Source organism: Globicephala melas, chromosome 8 (genome assembly GCF_963455315.2).
Source record: "Globicephala melas chromosome 8, mGloMel1.2, whole genome shotgun sequence".
Taxonomy (NCBI): Eukaryota; Metazoa; Chordata; class Mammalia; order Artiodactyla; family Delphinidae; genus Globicephala; species Globicephala melas.
The window spans coordinates 1,069,401-1,094,047 of record NC_083321.1 but is presented as its reverse complement, the minus strand read 5'-3'; the positions used below and the strand labels follow the sequence as shown (position 1 = coordinate 1,094,047).

Here is a 24,647-nt window from a genome sequence, read left to right as displayed (position 1 = left end):
ATAATTCAATGAAATTGAAATCAGATGTAAAATAGAGAAACTTCATAAAGACGAACGAAATTTACAGGGAATTCCCTGGCGGTCCAGTGATTAGGACTCCATGCTTTCACTGCTGAGGGCCTGGGTGCAATCCCTTCTCAGGGAACTAAGATCCCACAAGCCATGGGGCACAGCCAAAACAAAACAAAAACAAACAAACAAAAACACCAACAACAACAAAAAACAAAATTTACGCACCACCAGCAATACTGATCAAAAAAATAGAGAAAAAGATAAATTACAAATAACAGACATAAAAAGGTGACGTCACTACATATCCTACACCCGATAAAAACATAATAACTAGGTATGAGAACAAATTTACACGAATAATTTCAAAATTTAGATGAAATAGGCAAATTCCTTGAAAAACACAGTTTTATCACAACTGACATGAGAAGAAATAGAAAGTGTGAATAGTCCTGTATCTGTTAAAGAAAATGAATCTGTAAATGAAAATCTTCCCATGAAGAAAGCGGAAGACCAACGTCTTCAACAATGAATACTTCCAGATACTTAAGGAAGATATCATGCCAACTGTGGGAGACAGAATTATGGACACCCAAAGATGTTCACATCCTACTCCTCAGAGCCAGTGAATACCTTACATGGCAAAAGAAACTTTGCGGATATGACTTAGTTCAGAACCTTGAAATGAGGAGGTTGTCCTGGGTTATCAAGGGGGGCCCACTGTGGTTATCAGGATCCTTGTGAGCACAAGGGAGAGTCGTAGGAGAACTGGTCTGTATCTCGACTATGATGATGGTACATGAACCTACACATGTGTTAAAAGTCACAGAACTACACATGTGTTAAAATTCGAGTCAATTGTGTCGAGGATGTTGAGAAATTGGAACCCTCATGAACTGCTGTTGGGAATATAAAATGGTGCACCGGGCCTTGCCTGGTGGTCCAGTGGTAAAGAATCTGCTTTACAATGCGGGAGATGGAGTTTTGATCCCTGGTCCAGGGAGCTAAGATCCCACATGCCACGGGGCAACTAAGCCCTCGCACCACAACACTGAGCCCACATGCCTCAACTAGAGAGCCCGCGTGCCACAAACTATAGAGCCCACACACCCTGGAGCCTGCATGCAACAACTAGAGAGAAGCCCACATGCCACAATGAAAGATCCTGCATGCTGCAACGAAGATCCCGCAAGCCACAACTAAGATCTAACGTAGCCAAAAATAAAACTAAATAAATAAATAAAGCAAAACGGTGCACCTGCTGTGAAAAACAATTTATTGGTTCCTCAAAAGTTAAACACAAAATTGTCATATGATCCAGCAATCTCACTTCTGGGTATATCCCCCAAATAATTCAAAGCAGGATCTCCAATAAATACTTACACACCCATGTCAACAGAAGCATTATTCACAGCAGCCAAAAGGTAGAAACAACCCAAGTGTCCATCGACGGATGAATGGATACACAATGTGGTCCATCCATACAATGGAATATTAGTCAGTCATAAGAAGGAAGGAGGGACATCCCTGGTGGGCCAGTGGTAAAGAACCCGCCATCCAATGCCGGGGACTCGGGTCTGATCCCTGGTCCGGAACTAGGATCCCACATGCTGCAGAATAACTAAGCCCAAGTGCCACAACTAGAGAGCCCGTGTGTCGCAAAATACAGAGCCCATGCACCCTGGAGCCCACACACCACAACTAGAGAGAAGCCCACACACCGCAACAAAAGATCCCGCAATGCTGTAACGAAGATCCCGTGAGCCACAACTAAGACCCAACAGAGCCAACAATAAAAATTAATTAATTAATTAGATTAAATTAAAAAAATAAGGAATGAAATTCTGACACATGTTACCACAGGGTAATCTTGAAAACATTATGTTAAGGGAAATAAGCCAGTCATAAAGGGACAAATCTGTGGTATAGCACAGGGGACTACATTTGATATCTTGTAATAACCTACGATGGAAAATAATCTGAAGAATTATATATATATAAATATACATACACACACACATATAACCGAATCACTGTGCTGTACACCTGAAACTAACACAATATTGTACATCTACTATAGTTCACTTTAAAAATAAATAGTTTTTTAAAGGACAAATCCGTATAATCCCACTTACATGAGGTCCCTAGAGGAGTCAAATCCATAGAGACAGAAAGTAGGACAGCGGGGGCCAGGGGTTGGGGAGGGCAGGGAAGTGAGGGTTTAATGGGGACAGAGTGTCAGTTTGGGAGGATGAACAAGTTCTGGGGATGATGGTGGTGATGGTTGCACAACAATGTGAACGTGCTTCACGCCATCAAATTGTGCACTTAGACATGGTCAAGACGGTTTTATGTTACGCATATTTTACCACAATAAAAAGTCAACAGAAAAGTCAATTTTATGGCACAATGATTGTAACCATTAACTAAAATGGTGCAAAAAAAAAAAAGCAAAAAATCAAATGTGGGGGCTTCCCTGGTGGCGCAGTGGTTAAGAATCCGCCTGCCAATGCAGGGGGCACAGGTTCAAGCCCTGGTCTGGGAAGATCCCACATACCGCAGAGCAACAAAGCCCGTGTGCCACAACTACTGAGCCTGCGCTCTAGAGCCCACGAGCCACAACTACTGAGCCCGCCTGCCACAACTACTGAGGCTGCGCGCCTATAGCCTGTGCTCCGCAACAAGAGAAGCCACCGCAATGAGAAGCCCATGCATCGCAACGAAGAACTGCCCCCATTCGCCACAACTAAAGCAAGCCTGCGCGCAGCAACAAAGACCTAACGCAGCCAAAAATAAATAAATAAATATTTAAAAAAATCAAATGTGCCTATGAATCTCCCAGAGTTGTTAAAACACAGATTCTGGCTCCGCAGGCTTGGGGTGGGCGCTGAGAGTCTGCCTTTCAACAGGCTCACAGGTGATGCTGACACAGCTGGTCCGGGATGACTATGAGTTACGAGTTAGGTGGCGCTAGGAGATATCTGCTAGAATGTTCCTCGCAGCACTGCTCCATGTAGGAAAACAAACCAAACGTCGATAGAGGAAATCCATTCATCAACGGAAACCTGCACAACAGCTACAATGGATGGACGAGCCTCATCTGCATCAACAAAGATGAACAGACTGCAACGTGAAGAAAAGCAAACTGAAAGAGAACAGTTACTATGATTCTTATACGTAAATATCTTAAAGCGTACATGATAATACCATGTGGTGTACATGGGGCTTAAACATGCAGCAAAATGATAAAGACAGAGCCAGGAAGACACTTGCCATCATGAGTGGAGGCTGTCTCTGGACAGAGGGGCAGGAGAGGTCCAGGGAGCCCGCGGGGGTCTGCACTGTTGCTTTCTAACCTGAAGCAAAATGGGAAAATGCTGACATGTTTGGGTCTCGGAGTTATAGGTGTTTGTTATATCATTCTCTGTATTTACTTGTACATTCTAAAACTGTCATAAGATACTAGGAAAGAAAATAACCTGAAATGTGTTAGTAAAAGCATAAGAAGGAGGACTTCCCCGGTGGTCCAGTGGTTAAGACTCCTCGCTTCTGCTGCAGGGTCACTGGTTGGATCCCTGGTCAGGGAACTAAGATCCTGCAGGCCCTGAGGAGTGGCAAAAAAAAAAAAAAAAAAAAGCATATAGAAGGATGCTGCTTCACTGCACTGCTTTTAATAGCCAAGGTATGGAAAGAATGTACCGCATAGAAATGGAGAATTGGTTCAAGTGTCACCGCACACCCACAAAATACAATACCACAGACATTTACAGTCAGGTTGTGGGACACGGGAACGTGGATGAGCCTCAAAAGTATTGCCTTGAGTGAAAAAAGCGAGACACAAAAGAATACACGCCTCCTGTCTCCGTGTCTATGAAGTTCAAGAACAGGCAACATTAACTGACGGGGATCTTCAGGAGGGCGGGGGAGAACGGGCTGGGAAGGGTCGCGAGGGAACTTTCTATGACTTGTTACGCCACGGATACAGGTATACTTATTTGTTGAAACACTGAGTTGGGAGTCAGCAGGAAAAAAGGAACCCCGCTTTTCCTTTGCCCGGAAAGAAACTTTAAGAAATGCCCGGGAGGGCGCGGTCCCGCGGCGAGGCGGGCGCAGGCGGCCGGCAGGGGGCGCGCACGGACCGCGTGGACGACCGCGCTCGCACCTGCCGGCCGGGGGCGCGGGTCCCTCGGGGGCTGCGGGCTGCGAGCGCGCAGGGCAGGCCTGGCCGGACCTGAGCCCTCGCGGCCGCGGCTCCTCCCCGGCCCCGTGCAGGGCCCTGCTCCACCCTGGGGACCCTGAGGCGGCGGCCGCGATCACCTGCCCGGCTTGGACTTTGACCCGCCTGGCGCGGCGGCCCCAGCCGTAGGCCGGGCCCCGCTGGGGAGACGTAACCCCCGCGAGGCGTTCCTGCCCCTCCACAGCCGCGCCCCGCGGAGATGCTGGCTCCCCGCGCTGACCTGGGCGGGTCTGGGGGCGTGAGCGGCAGGGACCACCGCCCAGGCGAGGCGCCTAGACCGCTGGCCCTCCGCCTGGGCGGAGTAGGGGGTTGGGGGTGGCGAAGGGGGAAGGGATAGAGTCTAGCCCCGGGCTGCAGAGAACCCAGGGCCAGAGCTGGTGGCCTTGGAAGTCACTGTCCTCTCCAGAGTGGGTACCACTGCCCCATCGTTTTGCACGAGAAATGACCCTTAGGATTATAAAATAATCCTGGCCTGGGAACTCCCTGGGGGTCCAGTGGTTAGGACTCCGTGCTTTCACTGCCGAGGATGCAGGTTCAATCCCTGGTCGGCGGAACTAAGATCCCGCAAGACGCGAGGTGAAGCCAAAAAACTGAAATGAAATGAAATAAAATAATCCTGGCCCAAACACACTCCCCTGGCCAAGCACAGGAGGGGGAAGCTGCAGGCCACCGCCACCCCCCAGAAGGGACACTAGGACACCATCCCCTTCCCTCAGTTTACTGCTGCCTGCTCAGGCCTAGAGCCAGAAGCTGCCCCTGGGGCCACATGCAGGTGCTAACCACATCTGGGCCGGGAAAAAGGGCAGCCCACCTGGACGGCCCTCCCTTCTCCTCTCCACTGTGCTCGTCCTGGGCCTGGCCCCGGGACCAAGCCGAGCTGGGCATCCTCCCACCCCAGGCAACAGCTCCTCTATCCTCCCACTCCTGCGGGTCTCAGGGCCTTTGGGGGGGTCTGTCCATGCTTCCCCAAGGGCCTCAGTTACAGGCTCAGGCCACCAGGCCAGCTGGGGTGCTGAGCCTGAATCCTCCTACCCCCTCCCAGGACCCAGCCTCCTCCACTTTTCAGACATGGAGTGAGCCCAAAGGTAGCAAGGCCACTGCCACACCCCACACTCCATCGCGGACCTGACCTGGCCATGCATGGGGGTTGGGCATCTCCCTGAGCTCAGGTTCCACCTCCAGCCAGGGCTTCTCCCCTAGGCAGGACCTTCCTCCTTTGGGGCCCACCTGGGGCAGGGAAAGAGGAAGGACCTGATCCCAGCCGCAGCCCCACCCCCCCTCCACCCCCCACGGATGTTTGTTATTCCTACGTGCTGGCTCTGAGCCAGGAACACACTCTTCCCCCCCCACACACACACCCCATATACTCAAAGTTACCTGGGCACTCCTCAGGCTTGCAAGGGAGGGGCCCCAAGCACTCACTAAGCACCTACTGTGTGCAAAGCTCTGAGGCCAGAGATCTGGAGAACTGAGCATGGGAAAGCCGAGAGGCCCTCCAGAGCCCTACCCATCCCCCTCCTGCTGCCCTCTCCCAGTCCCACTCAGAGCTCTGGGGTCCTGAGTGCCCACCTGTCCCAGGACGGTGCAGGAAGCAGTCCCCTGCAACGTTTTTTGTGAACCTTCATTCAAACAGCCTCTCAGATCCCTCCCTCCATGGGAAGGGGCTGCACTCCCTGGGGGCCAAAGCCTCTCTTGGAGCCCTAGGGTGGCCCCCCGGGGACCTGCCATGGCTGGGTGTTCCAGGCTGGAGGAGGAACTGCCCTCGCTCTCCACCTGGTAGCCCTGGGGGAGGAGTTTTAGGAATGCTTAGGCCGTCTGGTCACATCTCCCCCCAAAAATAATTACCTTCAAAGACTCCCAGGGCTCCTTGGCTCCCTGGGCAGGGGTCTTTTCCCCTTTCCCAGAGCTAAGCCCCCAGCGTCCGACACAGGAGCTCAGTACACATTTGGCCCATCGTAGATGCATGATAGCATGTCCCCTTCCGCCTCACCCCCTCCCCCTCAGCTGCTCTGGCACCCGGCGGAGAGAAAAGGCCTTTCCAGCCTGGGGTGGTCCCTGCTGCACCAGGGCGCTTACTTGGCCTCCAGTCACTGCTTGCACGTCCCATCTTGGGGTGACCACCCGGACGCCCACCGGCTCCAGGGTATTTCCGCTCGACACTTGCCCAAGGTGTAATTACCTATGTTTGTTCCCGCTCTGGACAACCAGCGTCCAAGCGCCCAGTGGTTGTGTTCCAACCGCGGTCGGCTAGGGGCGGACCCTCAACTGCCTTTACGGAGCGGTGGGGGTCACACTGTCAGGTCGGGTCCCCTAGAGCGCTGCTTAGGGGCCACTTTTCACTGTAAGCGACAAAGTCTGGAGGTCATCGGTGGGGCTGGGGGAACAGCGCTGCACTGGGGACCGCCCCCCACGCACACCACAGTTCATGAGACATGTGACCTGAGGCAAACTTTCTCGTCTCTGAGCTTCTCATTTCCTCCCAAGTAAAATACAGACCCAGGTTCCCACCTCCAGGGGTCGTGGAGAGGGGAAGCGCGGATGCCGCAGGTAAAGCGCCGCGCAGGGCCGGGCTCGCAGTGCGCGCTCTTGCCGGGCCCCGGGCTAAGCAAGGCTCTCCCCGCGGCAGGCCCCGCACGAACAAAGGCTGCGGGGAGAGGAGGGGGCGCCGGCTCCGGCCAGGCCGGCGGGGAGAGAACCCTCGTGCTCGGAACCCGGACAACTGGACCCTCCGCGGGTGTGTGTGCGAGGAGTCTTAGGGTCTCCGGGTGGGGCCGAGGGCTGGGACTGAGAGGTCTTCCAGGAGGTGGGGTCCCGGCGCGGGATCGGACACCGCGCGGCCCCTTTAAGAGCCGGTGCCGGGGTGAGGGGTGAGGGCAGAGGGCGCCGGGCGGCGGCGGTGAGCCTGGCCCCCCGCCCCCTGCCGCCGCCGCCTTTAATCTGCACCCGAAGCCCGGGCTCCGGCTGACGTCACCTGCCCCCGAGCCGTGCACGCTGATTGGCTGCAGGTGACGTCAGGGGCTTTTTTCGCTCGGCATGACCTCATCCCCGCCGGCGGCCCCGCCCTCCGCCCCGGGCCTGTCACTCGCATCTGAGCGCGGCGGCCGAGCCGGCTCCGCGGCCCCCCCCGCCGGACGCCGGAGCCCGAGCCCGAGCCGGAGCCTCACCGGCCGCGCCCGCCGAGCCGCGGGGTGGGATGCGCGCCGCGAGCGCGCGTGCCCGCCCGCAGTGCGCGCGCCCGGGCCCGTGCGAGCGCTCCCCGCGGCGGCGGCGACGGCGGCGGCGGCGACGCGGCCCGCGCGCTCCCCCGGCCCCTGCCCCGGCTGCGCGGGCCCCCGCCGGGCCCATGGGCTGCGCGGCCGAGCGGGCGCTCTGAGCGCGGCGCGGGTCCCCGGGGCGGCCCGGAGGCGAGCGTGAACGAGGTGAGCGGGGGCGCCGGGCGCGGGGCGCGGGGACGCACGGGGCGCCGGCGGGGTGGGGGTTAACCGGCGCGCGGCCGGAGCGCCCTGCCCGGCCGGGGGGGGCGCCGCGTAGGGAGCGCTCGGGGGGCTGCGCCGGGCGGGCACCCGAATGGAGGAGACCGTCTGGAGGTGAGCGGCGCCGGCCCGCGGGGCGCTGGCCCCCAACCCGGCTTGCGGGGACACCGCTGACCGGGCCGATAAGTCCTTCCCCCGCCTACCGCGGCGCCCAGCGGACCCCGGCCCGGCCCACACCCGGCCACCGCTTCGCCACCTTTCTCCGCGCAATTCCTTCTTTTTTTGGTGGGGGAGGGGCATGAATTAAGGACGAGGAGGACCATTGCGATCCAGCGTGGATCTGTACGAGCCTCTGCGCAAGCCCCAAACGCCCCCGGACGGCCCCCTGCTGGGGCCAGAATTGGAGAAGATCGTCCTTTCCCGGGCCGGGCTGGGAGATGCGGAGGCCTGGGCCATAGGAGCAGAGGGTCTTTGGCCGGTGGGAGCCTCAGGACAGAGGTCGTTCCGCGTCCGGCGGGGAAGGACTAGAGATCCATCTCCCCGGTCTGGCCAAGCTACCATGGGCTCCCCCACCTCGGGGTGCTCAGCTGGCCTCTGCGGAATAAAGGCCATCCGCCAGCCTGCTGCAGACGCGGCGGGGGCTGGGGGAGGGGCTGGCACTGCCAGGCTGAGTGCAACCGTTCTCGTTCAGCCTGTGCGCCCACCTTGGGGTGGGGGGTATGTAATAGTCTGGCCTGGAGGGGAGGGGGCAACAGTGCGCCCAGCCCCCACCAGGTCATCCCTTCTGGGAGAATTTGCCTTCTAATTTCCTGCTGCAAAAATGCACTGGCTTCTGCAAAGTGGAGCGCTGGGGCCTGGGCTCCGCAGTAATGAGGGGGCGGGGGTAGGCGGTTCCATAGGATGGAGGAGAGAGGTGACAGGATCTACTGTGGCGTCTGCAGTTTTCTTGTGCAGCTTGTGGGGGGGTGCTGGAGGCCAGGGGAGCGGTGTTCTTCCTGCCCTGTGCCCCTGCTCCTGGGAGTCTGCGGAGGTCTGAGGGTCTGTGCACTCCCCGTCATCTCCCTGAGACCTTGCTCCCAGGGCAGCCCCGGGAATGAGTGTAGCATCCAGTGCCCCGTCCTGCTCAAGGAGGACAGATGTCCCATGTGTTCGCTCCTCAGATGGTTGATAAGCACCTGCCAGAGATGGCCAGATCATGTGACCAGGAGCTGGGAGTTCATCTTGAAGTCTGGCTGGAACACCTCCTGCTGTAGTCAGCCTAGGGCCCCAGAAGAGTTGCTGGGCAGGTTCTGGTCCCCTGCTGCCCACAGCCCTTGGGAAGGCTCCTGGGCCCCAGAGGCTGCCTCTGGGAAAAGCAGGTTCCAGGCACAAAGATGCAGAAAGATGCCTAAAGTCACCTTCTGCTCCAGGACCCTTCCCAGCATCACCTCTCTTCTCAGGCTGAGACTGACCTTGGGGCCCAGAAGCTTCAACCAGGCAGAGAGCTCGGGGGACCATGGGCTGGGGGTGGAGGAAGCCAGAGAGTGTCTGCATATGTCCTAGATGTGCAGCTCATAGGGAAAGGAGAGGAAGGGGCCAAACCCACAGCAAGAGTGATGTGGGTCAGACTCTGACCATCGGGGCTGTATAGGCTGAGGCCGCCTCTGCCTGAACCCCTCGGGACAATGACGGGTAGATGCTGGCGCAGGTATTTAACATGGCGGGGGGTGTGGGGGGGAATGGTGACCCGCAGAAGTTTTGCAGATCAGTGGGGCTAAAACAAGCCAGGCAGGAACAGAGGAAACCTAGATTCGTAGGGTCCCGAGCCTGCCTTTCCAAGGACCCACACGCCATGCTAAGCCCTCCTATCCCAGTTCAGCCCCGATCCCCGGGAACTGAGCGGGTAGGGCCTCCACCCCACTGTCTCCCAAGTCCATAGCCTCCCCAGGACAGGCTGGCTCTGCTTGGCCTTGCCAAGCCCAACCGGGACAGATGAAGGCCAGCTTGGGTCCTGTGCCACTCACCCCAGAGAGCTGAGGGGGAGCAGAGAGTGGGGGCGAGAACATCTGGTAACATAAAGGGTCAAGCGAGCTGACCTGGTCTGTGCACGTGGGCCCCCTGCCGCTGGAAGGTCACCCCCTACCAGTCTCTCTCCTGGCCTTCTGAGTGTAGCAGTTTCTGCCTCCAAACCTTCCCCTGGGTCAGAGTGAGCTGACACCCAGCATCTTGGGTCCGTCCACCGTCAGCTCTTCCTGAGGCCTGCCTGTGTGACCAGGCTCCGCAAGGGCTGGAGATACACTGTGAGTGAGCTGCAGTCTCTGTTTACCCGTCTCTGGGGGTCATGGATCCCTAGACGCTGAGCGCAAAGTCCTCTGGTGAAGATGCCCTTGATTGGGAGTTTCCTGGTCATGCATGTGCTCAGGGACATGGATGTGCCGCGTGGAGGATGTGGGAGCCCGTGTGAGGAGATGCGTTAGCTGCACCTGGGGTTCAGGCACCCTGGGACCTTGGGGCATTCAGCATACAGAATGTGAGAACGCACGCGTCCAGTGACCACATGAATGTGCACATGCACTGTCATGTGAATAATTGCACACAGAGCTGGGGTGGACTCGGGGAATGGGGTAAGTACCAGGCCCTGAGCTCAGCCAGTGTGCCGAGGGGCGTGTCCAGCCTGCATGCAGCACGGGGGCCAGGCAGCGCTGCGTCTATGTACCTGGCCTCGGGGAGCCCGGGTACTGCCTGCGGCCTCCTAGGCCATGCCCAGCCAGGGCAGGGGGGGGAGGGGCCTCCTTCTGCTGTTGGGCTAGGAACTGCTGTCTCCCTGGCCCTGGGACCGCTGATAGGGGTGTGTGGGGCTGTGCCTCCCTCACACCTGGCCCGGGCTCTGGGTGCTCTCTCCCCAGGGAAGGGGTCTCGCTGAGCCTGGGGTGGGTCTTAAAAGCGGGGAGGCCCAGGCCCTACCATGTCTGTTGCCTCTGTGCCCACCTGGCCTATTCTAGCCCCACTGCTCTGCTCAAGGCTGCCCTGAGCGTCTCCACCCCTCCCACCCTGCTGCCCAGCTCCAGGCCCTGATCCGTGTGTTGCACCTCAGGAGGTGACGGGTCTACGCCGCAGGAGCTCCAGGTCCGAGGAGGCCCTGTGGGTGTGGGTGCCCACCCAGGAGGCCAGCTCGGTGTAGGTCTCTCAAAGGAGGGGTGCTCTGGCCAGACCTTGGTCTTTCAGAGAAGGCCTCCCAGGGGTGGGAGGGAGGGAGCCTGTGCACGTGGCTGCTGGAAGGTGAGGAAGGTTAGGACCCGGTGGAGCAGGATGGAGAGGGGCTGGCCTGGCTGGGGTGGTCCAGGCCCAGCTACTGGGCACCTGCAGGGTGGAGCGGGGTGGGAGCCAGCGAACGAGGAGGGGACCTGGCTCTGCAGAGCGAGCTGCTCCGTGCTGCTGCCGCAGGAGCAGCGGTTGCCTGGCACCTCTGCTGTTGCCATGGAGACGACGGAGGTGCCAACTTGCTAATGAGTCCCCCTCGGCTGCAAATAACAATACTACACTGGTTAATAGGGCCGAGCCGGAGGCTTCCTTGGGAGGCGGCGGCCGGGCGGGGACCAGGTACCGGGCCTGGGATCAAGCTGACCCCCCCTCCAGCTCTTCCCCCAGTCTCCTCCCTGGGTCTCCAACCTCACCTCCCTGCCCCTCCTCTAGCCTCCTTTCCCATCTGTGGAGTAGGCAACTCTCCACGTCCCTCCGGTCATTTAAGGACCAGAGGGCGGGAGGCGCGCAGGCTGGCCACCGGGAGAGCGAAGGCCTCTCCCCTCCCTCCCCCTCCCTTGTCCCCGCACCTGAGTTCCATTTGGCTTCTGTCGTTTTCGGTGGGAGGTAGCCCACCCCCACCTAACCCATGAGGATAGGACCCTCTGGCCCACCGTGTCCCCAGCCCACTGCATCCCTGTCAGGGTCCTGGGCCTCTGAACTGGGCTGTGGTCCACATCAAAGGGTGGGAGGCTCTGCACAGGCCTGCAGGAGCAGCGTGTAAAGGGGACCTGGTGGCCACGGCCTGCCACAGCCTTGACAAGGTTCAGGTTAGCACTCAGGAAAAGCGTCTCAGAACAGCTCAGACAGGAATCGAATTGGGGACCCCTTGGCACACAGGCAGGGACCCCCTTAGTAGGCAGGCCCTGTGGCTGTTGAACTTGCTTGGCGTGGCCTTCAGGAGGGCAGCAGCCCCAGCTACACCCCCAGGCCTTGCCCCGCAGTTGAACTGGAGTGCCTGAGGAGTGGGGTGTCTGTGAACGGGACCCCAAGGCCCCAGCACTGTCCAGGGCCATCCTGGCAACCCCCTTGTCAGCAGCTCCGGTGGCCCAGCCTGGGGCTGCCCACACCACGCGGGCCCGGTCCCCACCTGCCTTGCACCTCTGTGACCTCCGCCATCCCCCTCCCCAGCCTAGGAGCTCGCCCGAGGGGGTGGTCCAGAGATGGTGGCAGCTGTCCCCAGTGTCATCAGCGCTGTTTGAAAGGTGACGAGTGTCCTCAGGTGCCGCACCCCAACGCTCTCTGCAGCTACAGGCTGGGGGCTTGCAGAGGGGGTTCCCTCTCTGTGGTCCCTGGAGGGAGCATCTGTCTCCCGGCCTCCCCCACCCCCAAGATGGCTGGGGATGTGGCAGAGGGAAGACCCTGAGTGAATGGCAGCCGTGGACGCCCCGGGTTCTGTCCAGTCTCATTAATCGGGTTGATCCCACCCCTTCCCTGAGCCTCAGTTTCCGCAGTTTTAAAGCAAACTCATCGTCCTGATGCTGCATGCCTCCGGGGGGCGCTCTGAGGCTTGGGGGTGCCTAGAGAAAGGCCAGGCCTGGCAGGTAGGACGGGGGTGGCAGAGCCTTGGCACAAATTGTGGAAGGGGCCTTCCGCCCAGGCTCTGGAGCCCCCGTGTGCCCACCCACCTCCTGCTCCCTCTGGGCGCCCCTGAGCAGGGGGTCCTACATGCGGGTCACCCACACTGACCTTTGTCCTCGGGTGCCCCCCACCACACCCCATCCTTGGACCTACTGGTCCCCAAAAGGGGCCCGCTAGACCCCCGGCCATTGCTGTGCCTGGGGTGTCCCGCTGCACTGTCACCCCTGCAGGAGGAGGACGCTGGCCCATGGCATGCCTAAACCTTGGCCTGCAGAACTCCACGCCTGAACCCCCTCCAGCGCCCCGCCCTGGCTTCTGCCTCCATCACCTGGTGGAGGCAGCCCCCCCCCCCCCCCCCCCCCCCCCCCCCCGCCATCCAGATTATCAGCTTATGCAGCGATTGGGCTGCAGGGGCTGGAGACGGAGGGTGTGCCACGGACAGGCGGGAGGGCTTGGCAGTGGGGGAGGGTGGGGGCATGTTCCGGACCCTGCCTTGCCCTGGGTGCGGGGAAGTGGGAAGATGTGGAGGCCGGATTGGGGAGAGGTCTGCATCCCAGGGGTGGGATGACAGGAGATGCAGGGGCAGAATGAGGTGTTCTGGAATGAGTGAGGGTCCGTGGACCCAAGGGCCCAGGAGAGGGGCCCTCAGGCCTCGTCCTGCCTTTCCAGCCCAGCCTGAGCCCCGAGGCCCTTCCCTCCGTGAGCCCCCACTTGCCTTGCCGTGTCCTGCTGAGAGGCTGGCGCCGTGACCGGGAGGGTGCAGCAGTGGACGGGCCACTCCCGAGCACCCTTCCATGGGTCACAGACTCCCCGAGTCGAGCCCAGAGGGGTCAGGGAGCTCGACCTGCACAGAGGAGCCAGAGGAGCCAGAGGGAGGGAGGGCCCCACGGGCATACGTCAGGCCCAAACGCGCCCATGCCCCTGGATCAGTGCCACCGCCAGCCCCTCGGAGGCCGGCCCTGCCGATGCCCACCCCCGGGGCCTGCAGCGCCTCTCACAGTCTGCCTGTCCTTACAGGTCTGGCGCCATGCCCAGGCACTCGGAGCCCTAGGCCACACCCGGGCAGTGGGAGCGGCCCCTGCTCACTCCCGGGCTCACCCCCTCCCCACTGCCCACTGCCACGCCATGGCCGGGGACCGGCTCCCTCGGAAGGTGATGGATGCCAAGAAGCTGGCCAGCCTGCTGCGGGGTGGGCCCGGGGGCCCACTGGTCATTGACAGCCGCTCCTTCGTGGAGTACAACAGCTGGCACGTGCTCAGCTCCGTCAACATCTGCTGCTCCAAGCTGGTGAAGCGGCGACTGCAGCAGGGCAAGGTGACCATCGCGGAGCTGATCCAGCCCACCTGTCGCAGCCAGGTACCGCCTTGTGCCTGCCCATCCCCTCCAGGGTCCTCCGGGGGCCTGGGCTGGGGCAGCTCCCCTTCCTCTGCCTTCGAACCTAACCTGGGCTCCTAAGGGTTGGAATCTGAGCCATTGTAGAGCAGTTCCCCGCTCCCTCTTAGGGCTACAAGAAGGCCCCTCCCCCCTCCGCTGACAGGTTCAACACCCGTCCCCCCTTCCTTCCCTCCCAGAGCCACTGACCCCGTCTGGGTCCCCAGTCGGCCCGCACTCTGATGGCTGTGTGGACTTGGAAGAGGACGGGCCTGGTGGCCGAGGGTCTCACGCAGACAGCTCATGTCCCCAGCCCCCCGTTCTTTCCCCTCCGGAGTCTTGAGGACCCGGAATTCTCTCTGTGGCCCCCAAGAATGTCTCAGGTCACCTGCAGAGAACAATCCTGTCTCTATTCCCAAGGAGTGTTGAGTCCGCACTGGGGAGGGACCGGGACTGCTGGGCCGTGACCTGGGAAGGCAGTGGCACCTCCAGTGGGGGAGGGGTGGCCCGCCAGGCAGCCCAGAGCCTGAGGGAGGGGTCTTGGTCTCAGGCCCTGCCCCGTGCAGAGCTGGGATGTGAGAGGACCCAGATGGGAGTCCCCCCACCCCAAGGGCAGAACCGGCTCCCTATGGCTACCGTGAGGGGAATCCAGTGATTAATAACCCCTAGCGAGGTCTCCCGGCCAGGACGCTCTCCCATTGGCTGCCGGTGACATCATCTGGCCCAGGGTTGGCAGCTCAGCTGGCTTAAGGGCTGAGCGTGCTTGGGGGGCGGGGCATCAGCTGCCGTCTGAGCGGGAGCTGCTCCACATCTGGGCCCCGGTGGCATCCGAGGGGCGGGGGCAGCCAGAATCCCCGCTTCCTGCTGCTGCTGCCTGGATCACTGGGGGGAGGGGTCTTGCCGCAGCCCTCAGTTTCCCCGTCACTGGCCGGGGAGGAAAGGAGAGCCCAGACCCAAAGACCCCCCCCCACTTAAGAACCCCCGAAGTGTGCCTCCCGGGTCCCTGAGGAAGAGTTGATTTCCCTCAGCCTCCCTGGGAGCCAGCAGCCCCGGCCTCCCTGTGCGCCTGCCACCTGGCCCCTGTGTGCACCTGCCGGGAGCCCCACTGCCTTCCCCGTGTCTCCTCCACGCGGGCCTGGCCCACAGTGTCTGTCACCTTCACTCGTGTGAGTGCGCACGCCGGGCTCGGCCGCGTCGGGGATGCGTGTCCCCCTGGCCCTCCCCGCTCCGAGGGTCTGCCCGTGTGGCTGTGGGCATTTACACCTGTCCAGGTGTGAACTGTGGCTGGGTGGCTGCCCCCACTCCCCTTGGGGCACCCAAGCGGCAGCCCCTCCCTTCCATCCCCCGACCAGCGGCAGCAGTGGCAGCAGGGGGTGTGGCAGCTGGCAGGTGCCCGGCCACCCTGACCTCTGCCCTCTTGGCCCCCAGGTGGAGGCCACGGAGCCGCAGGACGTGGTGGTCTATGACCAGAGCACAAGGGACGCCAGCGTGCTGGCCGCAGACAGCTTCCTCTCCATCCTGCTCAGCAAGCTGGACGGCTGCTTCGACAGCGTGGCCATCCTCACAGGTGCGTCTGGAGGCCTCTCTCCCCGCCGCCGGCAGCTTGGCGGGGGCGGGGGCGGGGGGGGGCCTGTCTCAGGAGTCATGTTCTGGCTCTGCCTCTGCTCTCCTCTCTGAGCCCGGAGACCAGTGTGTGCTGCGGCAGTGGGGGCCTGGTGGGGATGAACCTCCGTAGCTCTGGAGTTCTCAGGGGCTCCAGGGACCCCTCCTCTGGGCCACCACACTTCAGAGCCCCCTCCAGCACAGGCCCATCCCCACCACCAGCAGGTGAAGAGGGGGACAGGAGGGAACCCCCGACACAGGCCTGGGGCAGGGGAGATGGGGGAGGAATCTAGGCCAAGACCCGGTCTGCCTTGGAAACCACCCCCACCCCGCCACACACACACACACGCACACGCACACGCACACACGGCACTGAGCCAGAACTTGTCCCACACGGGGGGGGGGGGTCCCCTGAACACTCCAGCTGGCACAGGTGGCCTCACAACAGCCTGCTTGATCATGACTGCTGTCTGGTGGGCGAGTGGAAGTCCCCACAGGGCTTCCCATTCCCCAGAAGCAGCCTGGCCAGCCCCCCATACACACACGCACGCATGCAGGCTGCACTGTGGTTCTTACCCACTCCTTCCTCCTGCAGAATCCACCCCCTGCCCAGGTGGCCCAGGGCCTGTCCCGGGGGCATGGGGCCTCCCTGCCTGGGTGCCCCTGGCCTCTGGTTGCCCAGGGCCATAGCAGGCGGGGGGGGCACGCTGGCGTCACCCCCACCACCACACAGCTGGTGGGATGCTTCGGTTCATTCGGCACACCTGCCCTGAGCATCTGCTGAGCACAGACGGGGGTGCTGGTCGGTGGGCACGGGAGAGGGGCGGCTGCAGGCGGGCTCCATCAGCTGCAGGAGCCAGGCAGCTCTGGGCAGACCTCTCAGAGGAGGGGCTGCACGAGTGCATGCTGCCCTCTACACGTGCGTCGTGTCCAGGACGGAGGGCTCTGCATGGCCGGCTCTGCGAGGTCAGAGGGTGTCTACACCTGGCTCTGTGTGTGTGCGTGCGCGTGTGTGTGTGTGTGCGTGCGTGTGTGTGCGTGTGTGTGTGTGTGTGTGTGTGTGTGTGAACTCTGGGAACCAGAAGCCACAGAAATGCAGATCCTCTGATTTAGCTGCTGGGCTCGGTTTGGGGACCAAGCAGGGGGGCAGTTTTACAGGGGTCCTGGGCAGAACGGGAACCCTCCCAGGGCCCAGATGGGAGCCCCTGTGTGTGTGTGTGGACGCACGTGTGTCCCAGCCAGAAGTGACAACCAGAGGCCCTTCTGGGAGTCTGAGAAGAGGGTACTGGAGCAGCGCCCTCCCTTACCCCTGGGCTGTCCAGGGAAAGCCCAGAGCCTCTCATGGTCTGTCTCCCTGGGGGGCTGAGGGGGGTCACCTGGGACCCGGCCGTGCCCCACCTGGCTCACTCAGCCTTAGGAAGCACTGCCTCACCCTGCAGGGTTAGAGTATTCGCTCCCATTTCTCTGAGGGCCAAGCCAGGGAGAAGCCGTGACCCCCCACCATATGGGGAAGGCTCACAGTGACGTCAAATCAGGACCCGAACTTGGGGACGGCCTCCTGGCCTGGCCCACGGTGCCCACCTGAACCAGTGAGAACGGCAGGGCAAGGCTGAGGGGGTTAGAGCGATGATGCTGCCCGCCCACAAAGGGGAAGTGAGTCTCTTCTCGGGGATCACCAGCACCGCAGAAGCCAGAAGGGAGGACCAGGCCCCCTCCGTGGGTGGGGCACAGCCAGAGAGAAGGCAGCTCCAGGACATCGAGGTTTGCTGGAGAGGGCCGTGGGTGCGGGCCGTGCCGGGGTCCAGAACCGGCTGCCGTGACCAATGCCGCGCCCCTCCCCCCACAGCTGCTCCGCTGGTGACGTCCGGTGGGGGCGGGCATGGGAAAGGGAGCCTAGCCCTTTAAGCGGCGGGCGGTCCTGCCCAAGCCGGCTGCGCCCCGGTGCGCGTCCCTGCGGAATGCGGGCTGGTGATGTCGCCGCAGGCGGCTCAGCCCGCGCGCGTCGCCCTCGCACCCTGGTCGGAGACGGCGGAGGGAGCAGCCCCTGCGCGGAGGGTGGGTGCGGCCCCAGCCTGGGACCGCGGCGGGGCGGTGGGGGCTCCCGGGCGCGCCGCCCCGGTCCGAGCAGGAGCGCGTGGTGGAAGAGGCGGGTGGGGCCGGGAGTCCTCCCAGGACGTGCGCTTTTGTGCGGGTTCGGGGTTTCATTGTGAAGCCTGGGAGCTGCGTGTGGCTTCCCCTGACCTGCAAGGCAGAGAGAGCAGGGGGTTGGGGGGGGTCCCTCCGGAAGGAAGGTGCCCTGGAGAGCCCTCGGCGAGGCCCTGAGAGTCCGGGCCGGGGTGGGGGTGGGGGACCTGCAGAGGGTCTAGGGCTGCTGGCACCCTCCCTTGTCACCCATCCCCAGAACCTGAGGTGGCCCTGAAATCGCGGAGGGACTGCAGTCTCAGGGCCTCCCAGACCTGGTGTCTACGGCGGGTTTGTAGGGGGCACCCCAAGCTGCCTGGCTCTTCCTGGAGGGGGTTCCTGGGGGTTCCAGGAATTGCAGCAAAGGCTGGCAGGTCTCTGCACCTGCCTTGAGACTCTCTTTAGGTGGGAGGTTCCTGATGGAATTCCCCCACCTCCATACTTGTCTGTCTTTGACGCTGAGAGAGCAGAGAGTAGGGGAACCGGGGCAGAGGAGTCTTGGGAGAGACGGTGCAGACCCTGCCCGTCCGCAGTGGGCGCTGTCCTCCAGCAGGAGTATCCAAGGGGCCCCTGGCTCTGGACTGTGAGTTGGGGCCCACCCTGGCACCCAGCTAAGCCCACCTCCCCTCCTGGGGACCTGAGAGCCACGGCATTGTCAGTCACCTGCCTCTCCCTGTCCAGCCAGCAGGTTTCTGAGGAAGGGACCCCTTTCCCTCCAAGGCTTATACCTCCACACCCCTAGGCTGGAGGTCCCCCACCTCTGTGGCCCCCCAAGGTCAAGGCTTTGTTGGGGGCACAGGGAGTGCACACGTCAGGCATTCTAGTTGGGCACCGAGCTGGACCGGGGCGAAGGCTGAGGCCACCAGGCATCTCTGTCCTCCGGAATCAGCCAGGTCTCTGGCACCAGCTGTGTCTGTGGGGCAGGGCAGGAAAGCACAGGGCACCTGCCTGGCTCCCCTGCCTCCTCCACGGGATGGGGTAGGCCTTGGCCCAGTGGTTTCTTGGTCCTCTTCCCTGAGCCTCATAACAATGCCTGGGGCGCACAGGACCAGGACACTGAGGCCCGCGGTCACTCGCAGAGTCAGACGTGTGCCCGTGGGCCCCCCTCAGCCCTTTCTGGCCAGCGGAGGGTCTCCCTCCACCAATCTGGCCCAGCGCACACGTGCGGGAAAGGCGGCAGGACACATGCCAGCCACGTGTATAGCGTGTGGCCTGCGCGCTGCCGGTCCCCAGCGTTCCCAGCTCTCAGCCCAGCCTCTGCTCCTCCGTAGTCCCCTGCTGGGTGGAATGGAGCCGTAACCTGAGCGCAGATGCCCCTGCTGGCTGTGCCAGCTCCAGTGGGTGATGTCATGCCCAGTGTGGGGGGGCAGGCTGGCCCTCAGAAGCCCTTGCCTCCCGGTCCTGGCATCCAAGCCTGGCCCGGGGCTCCTGGCCAATTGGAGGCAGGGAGGGATTGCATCAGCCCGGGGGAGAGGCAGGAAGGCCCAGCCTGGCCCAGGCCACAGTGTGAAGGGGCTGGTGATACCCCTGCAGGAAGACCCCCGTGGCCTCTGAGCCCGCCCCTCTGTGGGCCCTGCACCTGCAGGGCCCATCATTTTTATGGGCCCTGACTTTTATGGGCATCACAGCGGCGTCCTCAGCGAGGCCAGCCCCTGATTAGTGTGAGGAGGAATTAGCGCAGGGGCAGGTGATGTAAATGTGCCGGCCCACGCCCCCGCTGCGATGAGAATGGCCTTCCAGTACCAGCACGGAGACCAGGTGCTCAGGCCAGAGGCTCGCCGATTGGGCTGGGCGTCCGGGTGGGTGTGGCTGAGCCGTGGTGGTGGGTGGGTGGCCTGGCTCCCCTGCCCCAGCCGGCCCACCCCGTGACGCATGTCTCTCCGCTTCTCCTCCTGCAGGGGGCTTTGCCACCTTCTCCTCCTGCTTCCCCGGCCTCTGTGAGGGCAAGCCTGCCGCCCTGCTGCCCATGAGCCTCTCCCAGCCCTGCCTGCCCGTGCCCAGCGTGGGCCTGACCCGCATCCTGCCTCACCTCTACCTGGGCTCCCAGAAGGATGTCCTGAACAAGGTGCGTGCACCGCCGGAGTCCGAAGCAGCTCCTAGGCTGGTCTGGGGGAATGACGGATGCACACAGGTGTGGGGGAAGCACGGGTTGGGGGCGCGGGAGGACCCAAGGGGGCCTGGCAGGACCAGAGCAGGGCTCGGGCAGGGCCTGGCCAGGCTGGGTGGAGAGGCAACTCCCTGCCCCTTTGGCAGTGCAGCCCACATGCCAAACTGCTGATGTCACTGGGCCCCTGGCCAGCCCTGAAAGAACCCCGTGTTTTAAAAATGGTGACGAGGGAAGAGGGTAAAGCCACCGCCCAGGCAGCCCAGCCATAAAATTCCTGGGAGCCTACGGCAGGCCAGGCCACAGGTGGGGCTCTCAGGGCCCGCCAGCCTCCTCACCACCCCCTCCCCAACTCTCCCCTCCTCCCCGCATGGGGCCTGCAGGCTCCCACCACAAGAGCATCCCAGCTTTCGGGCCTCCTGCCCAGCCGCACCCCCTTGCAACCTGTTCTCCCACCCTCCCAGGACCTGATGACCCAAAACGGAATAAGCTACGTCCTCAACGCCAGCAGCTCCTGCCCCAAGCCTGACTTCATCTGTGAGAGCCGCTTCCTGCGCATTCCCATCAATGACAACTACTGTGAAAAGCTGCTGCCCTGGCTGGACAAGTCCATCGAGTTCATCGGTGAGGTGGACAGCACCCTCCTGCCCAGTCCCGGGGGAGGGCTGGAAGCAGGGGGCCAGGGGTCCTGAACCTGGGGTCGGGGAGGACTGCAGCCCCAGCCCTCACCTGGCCCCCCTGCCCTCAGATAAAGCCAAGCTGTCCAGCTGCCAGGTCATCGTCCACTGTCTGGCCGGCATCTCCCGCTCCGCTACCATCGCCATCGCTTACATCATGAAGACCATGGGCATGTCCTCCGACGACGCCTACAGGTAGCCCCTCCTTCCCGCCTGGGCCTGGCCCCTCCCCTCTCGACCACTAGCCACTGGATGGGCCCAGCAGTGAAGGGCACCCCCCTTTGGCTGCCCCAGCTGCAGATGGGGGCCTGAGCCTAGCCCCGGCACACTTGGGTCTGCACGTCAGCTCCGTGCCCCGGAGTGGGCAGTGGGGGCAGGGGAGAGTCAGGTGGGCAGCCTGGCCTGGCGGGAGCCCCGCCCCCACTGAGCGGCTCTCACCCCAGGTTCGTGAAGGACCGTCGGCCGTCCATTTCGCCCAACTTCAATTTCCTGGGCCAGCTGCTGGAGTACGAACGCAGCCTGAAGCTGCTGGCCGCCCTGCAGGGCGACGGGGCATCCCACCCTGGGACCCCAGAGCCCCTCCCGGGCCCTGCCGCCCCACTGCCGCCGCTGCCACCACCTACCTCAGAGAGTGCTGCCACCGGGAGCGCAGCGGCCATCACCACCAGGGAGGGCGCACAGGTGGGGGGTGGGGAGACCCCCACCCCCGCCCCGGCCCCGGCCACCAGCGCGCTACAGCAGGGCCTGCGTGGCCTGCACCTCTCCTCTGACCGCCTCCAGGACACCAACCGCCTCAAGCGCTCCTTCTCGCTGGACATCAAGTCGGCCTACGCGCCGAGCCGGCAGCCCGAAGACCCCGGGCCCCCCGACCCCGGGGAGGCCTCCAAACTCTGCAAACTGGACAGCCCATCGGGGGGCGTGCTGAGCCTGCCCTCCCCCAGCCCCGACAGCCCGGACGCGCCGCCTGAGCCACGCCCCAGGCTCCGCCGGCGGCCCCGGCCCCTGGCCGGCTCCCCGGCGCCCGGCCTCGGCCTGAACTTCGGTGACGCCGCCCGGCAGACTCCGCGGCTCGGCCTCTCGGCCCTGTCGGCGCCCGGGCTGCCCGGCCCTAGCCAGCCGGCCGGCCCTGGCGGCTGGGCGCCACCGCTCGACTCCCCGGGCACACCGTCCCCCGACGGGCCCTGGTGCTGCAGCCCCGAGGGCGCGCAGGGCGCGGGCGGTGCGCGGTTCGCCCCCTTCGGCCGGGCCAGCGGGCCGGGCGCGGGAGGCGGCGACCTGCGGCGGCGGGAGACGGCGAGGCCCGAGGCCCGGGACGCGAGGACCGGCTGGCCCGACGAGCCGGCCCCGGAGACACAGTTCAAGCGCCGCAGCTGCCAGATGGAGTTTGAGGAGGCCATGGTGGAGGGGCGCGCGCGCGGCGAGGAACGGGCCGCCCTGGGCAAGCAGGCCAGCTTCTCGGGCAGTGCGGAGGTCATCGAGGTGTCCTGACCGCGGCCGGGAGCGGCCCCTCCGCGGGGACCCGGCGCCCCCAGCCCTTCCGCTGCCCTCCCTCGGCTGGGCCCGCTATAAATACGTATTATATATAATGCAATGAAAGGTAAATGGTTTTACTGCGATTTTTATCGAGAAGTAAATATTTCCATTTTTTATTTATTTAAGCTGTTCATTCTGGCAATGACTTGGCAACAGTGCGGGCGGTCCTCGGAGCTCTATTTTTACTGTCTGGTATTTAAACTGAAGCCCACGTTTCTAAGCAATATGAGGCCACCTTCAGTTGCAAGCTGGGGTGCCAGGCCTGGGGTTCCCCCCTCCCCCTCCCCCAGGAAACACTGCTGACCGTTGCAAAGAGGCTGCTGAGCTTTCGTGCACTTTTTACATAAGGGGAAAAAAAGATGAAAAAAACCTTTGCCACAAACTGAGCCGCAGAACCTCCCTGCCCCTCCCCCGCCCCACGACCTCCTCTCCTCCCTCTTCCTTCTCTGCTCCTTTCTGGGCACTTCACCAAAGCCATAGGTGGGAGGAGGTGTCCCGGGAGCGGAGGAGGCACCGCCAGCCCCCCGGCCACCTCCAGGCGCCAGGTCTCGGTGCCCTAGAGGGCACCCCCACCGCCCATGCCCCCGGGCCCGTTGCCTGGCAGGTGTTGGGGGCCCAGGGTGTTCAGAGGACTGGGGTCTGGAAGAGGGGAAGAGCGCGGTGAAGGGGGCTCCCGAGTGTCAGATGACATGGGTCCACAGGGCAGGGATGCAGGTGGAATGCCCCCACCCCTGCCCGAGGGGAGGCTGCTGCCCTCTCCTCCGCTTTGGGGGTGCCCCCTAGCGCCAGCTGCCAGTGGGAGAGCCAGCAGGAGGGGGAGCTTGGCCCCTGGGGGGTGGCAGGCTGGAGGAGCTGGGCCGCCAGTGCTGGCTCGGCTGGTCAGAGGGGGCAGATAGATTTAGGGGCTTGTTCTGCAGGTGGAGGTCCCTCCAGGAGGAGTGGCTGCCTTGCAGAGGGAGGGGGCAGTCAGCGCCTGGCAGACCCTTATGCCTCCGGGGGTGGGGGCCTTAGCTTGGGAGGGCCGCCTCCACGTAAATATCCCTGATGTGAGCAGATGCAGGAGGTGTCCCCCACGTCTGCCCAACCTCCATAGGGGCCTCGGAGGAGAGAGACCCCTGTACACCCCTCTCCTCTCCTCTGAAGCCTCCCCGGTATCTTCAAGGTGACATGCCAGTCCCTACTCCCAGGTGGCTTTTTGGCCCAGGTGGGCCAGCCTGGGGGTGAGGGCAGGAGCAAAGCCCCAGCTACCCCTCCTCGGTCAGTGGGACCCAAGGCTTTGGGAGGCAGGAGTGGGTGTCCCCCAACCTTCAGATGTCCTAGAGTGTCCAGGAGTGGGGGCTGGTCACCTTGGGGAGAGGCCAGGGGCTTGGCAGAAGGGGTGGCCTGGGCAGGACTGAGTCCTCAGGCAGGCCTTGCGGGGCGGGGGGGGGGGGGGGGGCGTGCCTGCCCCCAGCTGCCCTCTAGCTGTTTCTTCTACTTGTTCTTCTTTTGACCCCCGCCTTATGTCCCGTCATCCCCCCTTTGAACAAAATTTCTGTTCCTGTTCCCTGTGTCCCCACCCCGTCCCCCAAGAGCATAAGCTATCATTGTTGTATTTGCAATCTATGGACTAGAGGTTTAACTATTTATTACTATTGGTTAATTATTATTATTATTATTGATTATGTAAATTTGCCTCCTGTCTGTCTATCGCGTTGTGTTCCTGAGGTGACCCCGGGTGTGGAGGATGCACTGGTCCCCACTCCGCGCCCTACCCCTAAGCTGTCCAGGAGACAGTGCTCAGGGCCGCTGGTTGGGCCCCACCACCCTGGGGGCGGGTCCCACGGCCCGTTCTCCCCGCCCTCTGTCCTTGTCCAGGGCTGGAGCCGCTGTGGCTTCTGTCCTGGGGCGCGTGGGGGCTGTTGCTCATGAGACGCTGGTCGAAGTGAGCAGCTGTGATGAGAGAAGGTCCCGTCTCGGCCGCCCCCTGCCCCCCATGCTGGCGGCACTGGGCACCGGGCAAGAGCCCCTCCCTGGTCACTTCCACCCACTGTCCCAGGCAGGGAGGGGAGGGGGCAGGGCCCCAGCTCTCTCCAAGTCTCTCTTGGCCCTCCCACCCCTCCTGCCGGCCCAGTGCCCCGGCATCAGGGGTCCCCCAGAATGGACCCGGCCCCCTCCTATTATTTGCTGGAAAGTCCAGCGGAGGAGAGGTGGCAGGTCCCCCCGCATGGCTCCCGGTCCCTCTGGACGGGGCTGCCCCACCTCAGAACCCCTTCCCAGCGCGGCCGCTCTCTCATCCCTGTCCTGTCCCCTTCTTTTGTATTTGGAAACGACGTGTTGTAATAAATCCTGAGATGGATGTTTTCTCCACGCCTCTGGCTGCCTCCTTCTTTGGGCTGGTGGGCGGTGGTGTAGAGGGGCTTCCTGGGGCCAGGAGGCTGGGGTGTGGGGCCTGGAGAGTCAGACTGCCCCCGACTCACTGCTCAGAGCCCCGAACCCAGAACCCAGTGGGCCTGCTGTGGCAGAGGGGCAGGTGTACGATGTAGCGCAGCCTTTTTTGCTGTTTCAGGCTACTGACAATTTAAGTAACTTAGAACCGTATAAAATGGAGGCTCAGTTTT

The 24,647-nt window shown here is 62.5% G+C and overlaps 2 protein-coding genes across 3 annotated transcripts; both read left to right on the top strand.

The window, feature by feature from the left end:
- The first annotated feature begins 7,551 nt into the window (after positions 1 to 7,551).
- On the top strand, positions 7,552 to 23,217 carry DUSP8 (dual specificity phosphatase 8). 2 transcript variants are annotated; one of them, XM_060302756.1, is made up of 7 exons: positions 7,552 to 7,665; positions 13,597 to 13,935; positions 15,379 to 15,517; positions 19,632 to 19,798; positions 20,302 to 20,461; positions 20,586 to 20,709; positions 20,958 to 23,217. In XM_060302756.1, exons 2-7 carry the CDS (start codon positions 13,705 to 13,707, stop codon positions 22,000 to 22,002), a joined length of 1,866 nt encoding a protein of 621 aa, XP_060158739.1. In that variant the 5' UTR covers positions 7,552 to 7,665; positions 13,597 to 13,704; the 3' UTR covers positions 22,003 to 23,217. The 2 variants fall into 2 exon arrangements, with proteins under 2 accessions (XP_060158739.1, XP_060158740.1); XM_060302757.1 differs by lacking the exon at positions 7,552 to 7,665 and adding an exon at positions 7,729 to 7,833.
- LOC115840377 (uncharacterized) lies at positions 22,626 to 24,392 on the top strand. Its single transcript, XM_060303815.1, is given in 4 exon segments — positions 22,626 to 22,651; positions 23,210 to 23,436; positions 23,512 to 23,548; positions 23,550 to 24,392. Coding segments are annotated over 4 exon segments (699 nt in total). The 3' UTR covers positions 23,959 to 24,392.
- Positions 24,393 to 24,647: the final 255 nt, after the last annotated feature.

What these genes read in the sequence shown, in the direction of transcription:
- DUSP8 (XM_060302756.1), top strand. Translation starts at nt 13,705, where the DNA reads ATGGCCGGGGACCGGCTCCCTCGGAAGGTGATGGATGCCAAGAAGCTG. An exon ending in AGCCCACCTGTCGCAGCCAG is followed by an intron (nt 13,936 to 15,378) that starts GTACCGCCTTGT and finishes CTTGGCCCCCAG; the next exon opens with GTGGAGGCCACGGAGCCGCA. An exon ending in CAAGTCCATCGAGTTCATCG is followed by an intron (nt 20,462 to 20,585) that starts GTGAGGTGGACA and finishes CCCTGCCCTCAG; the next exon opens with ATAAAGCCAAGCTGTCCAGC.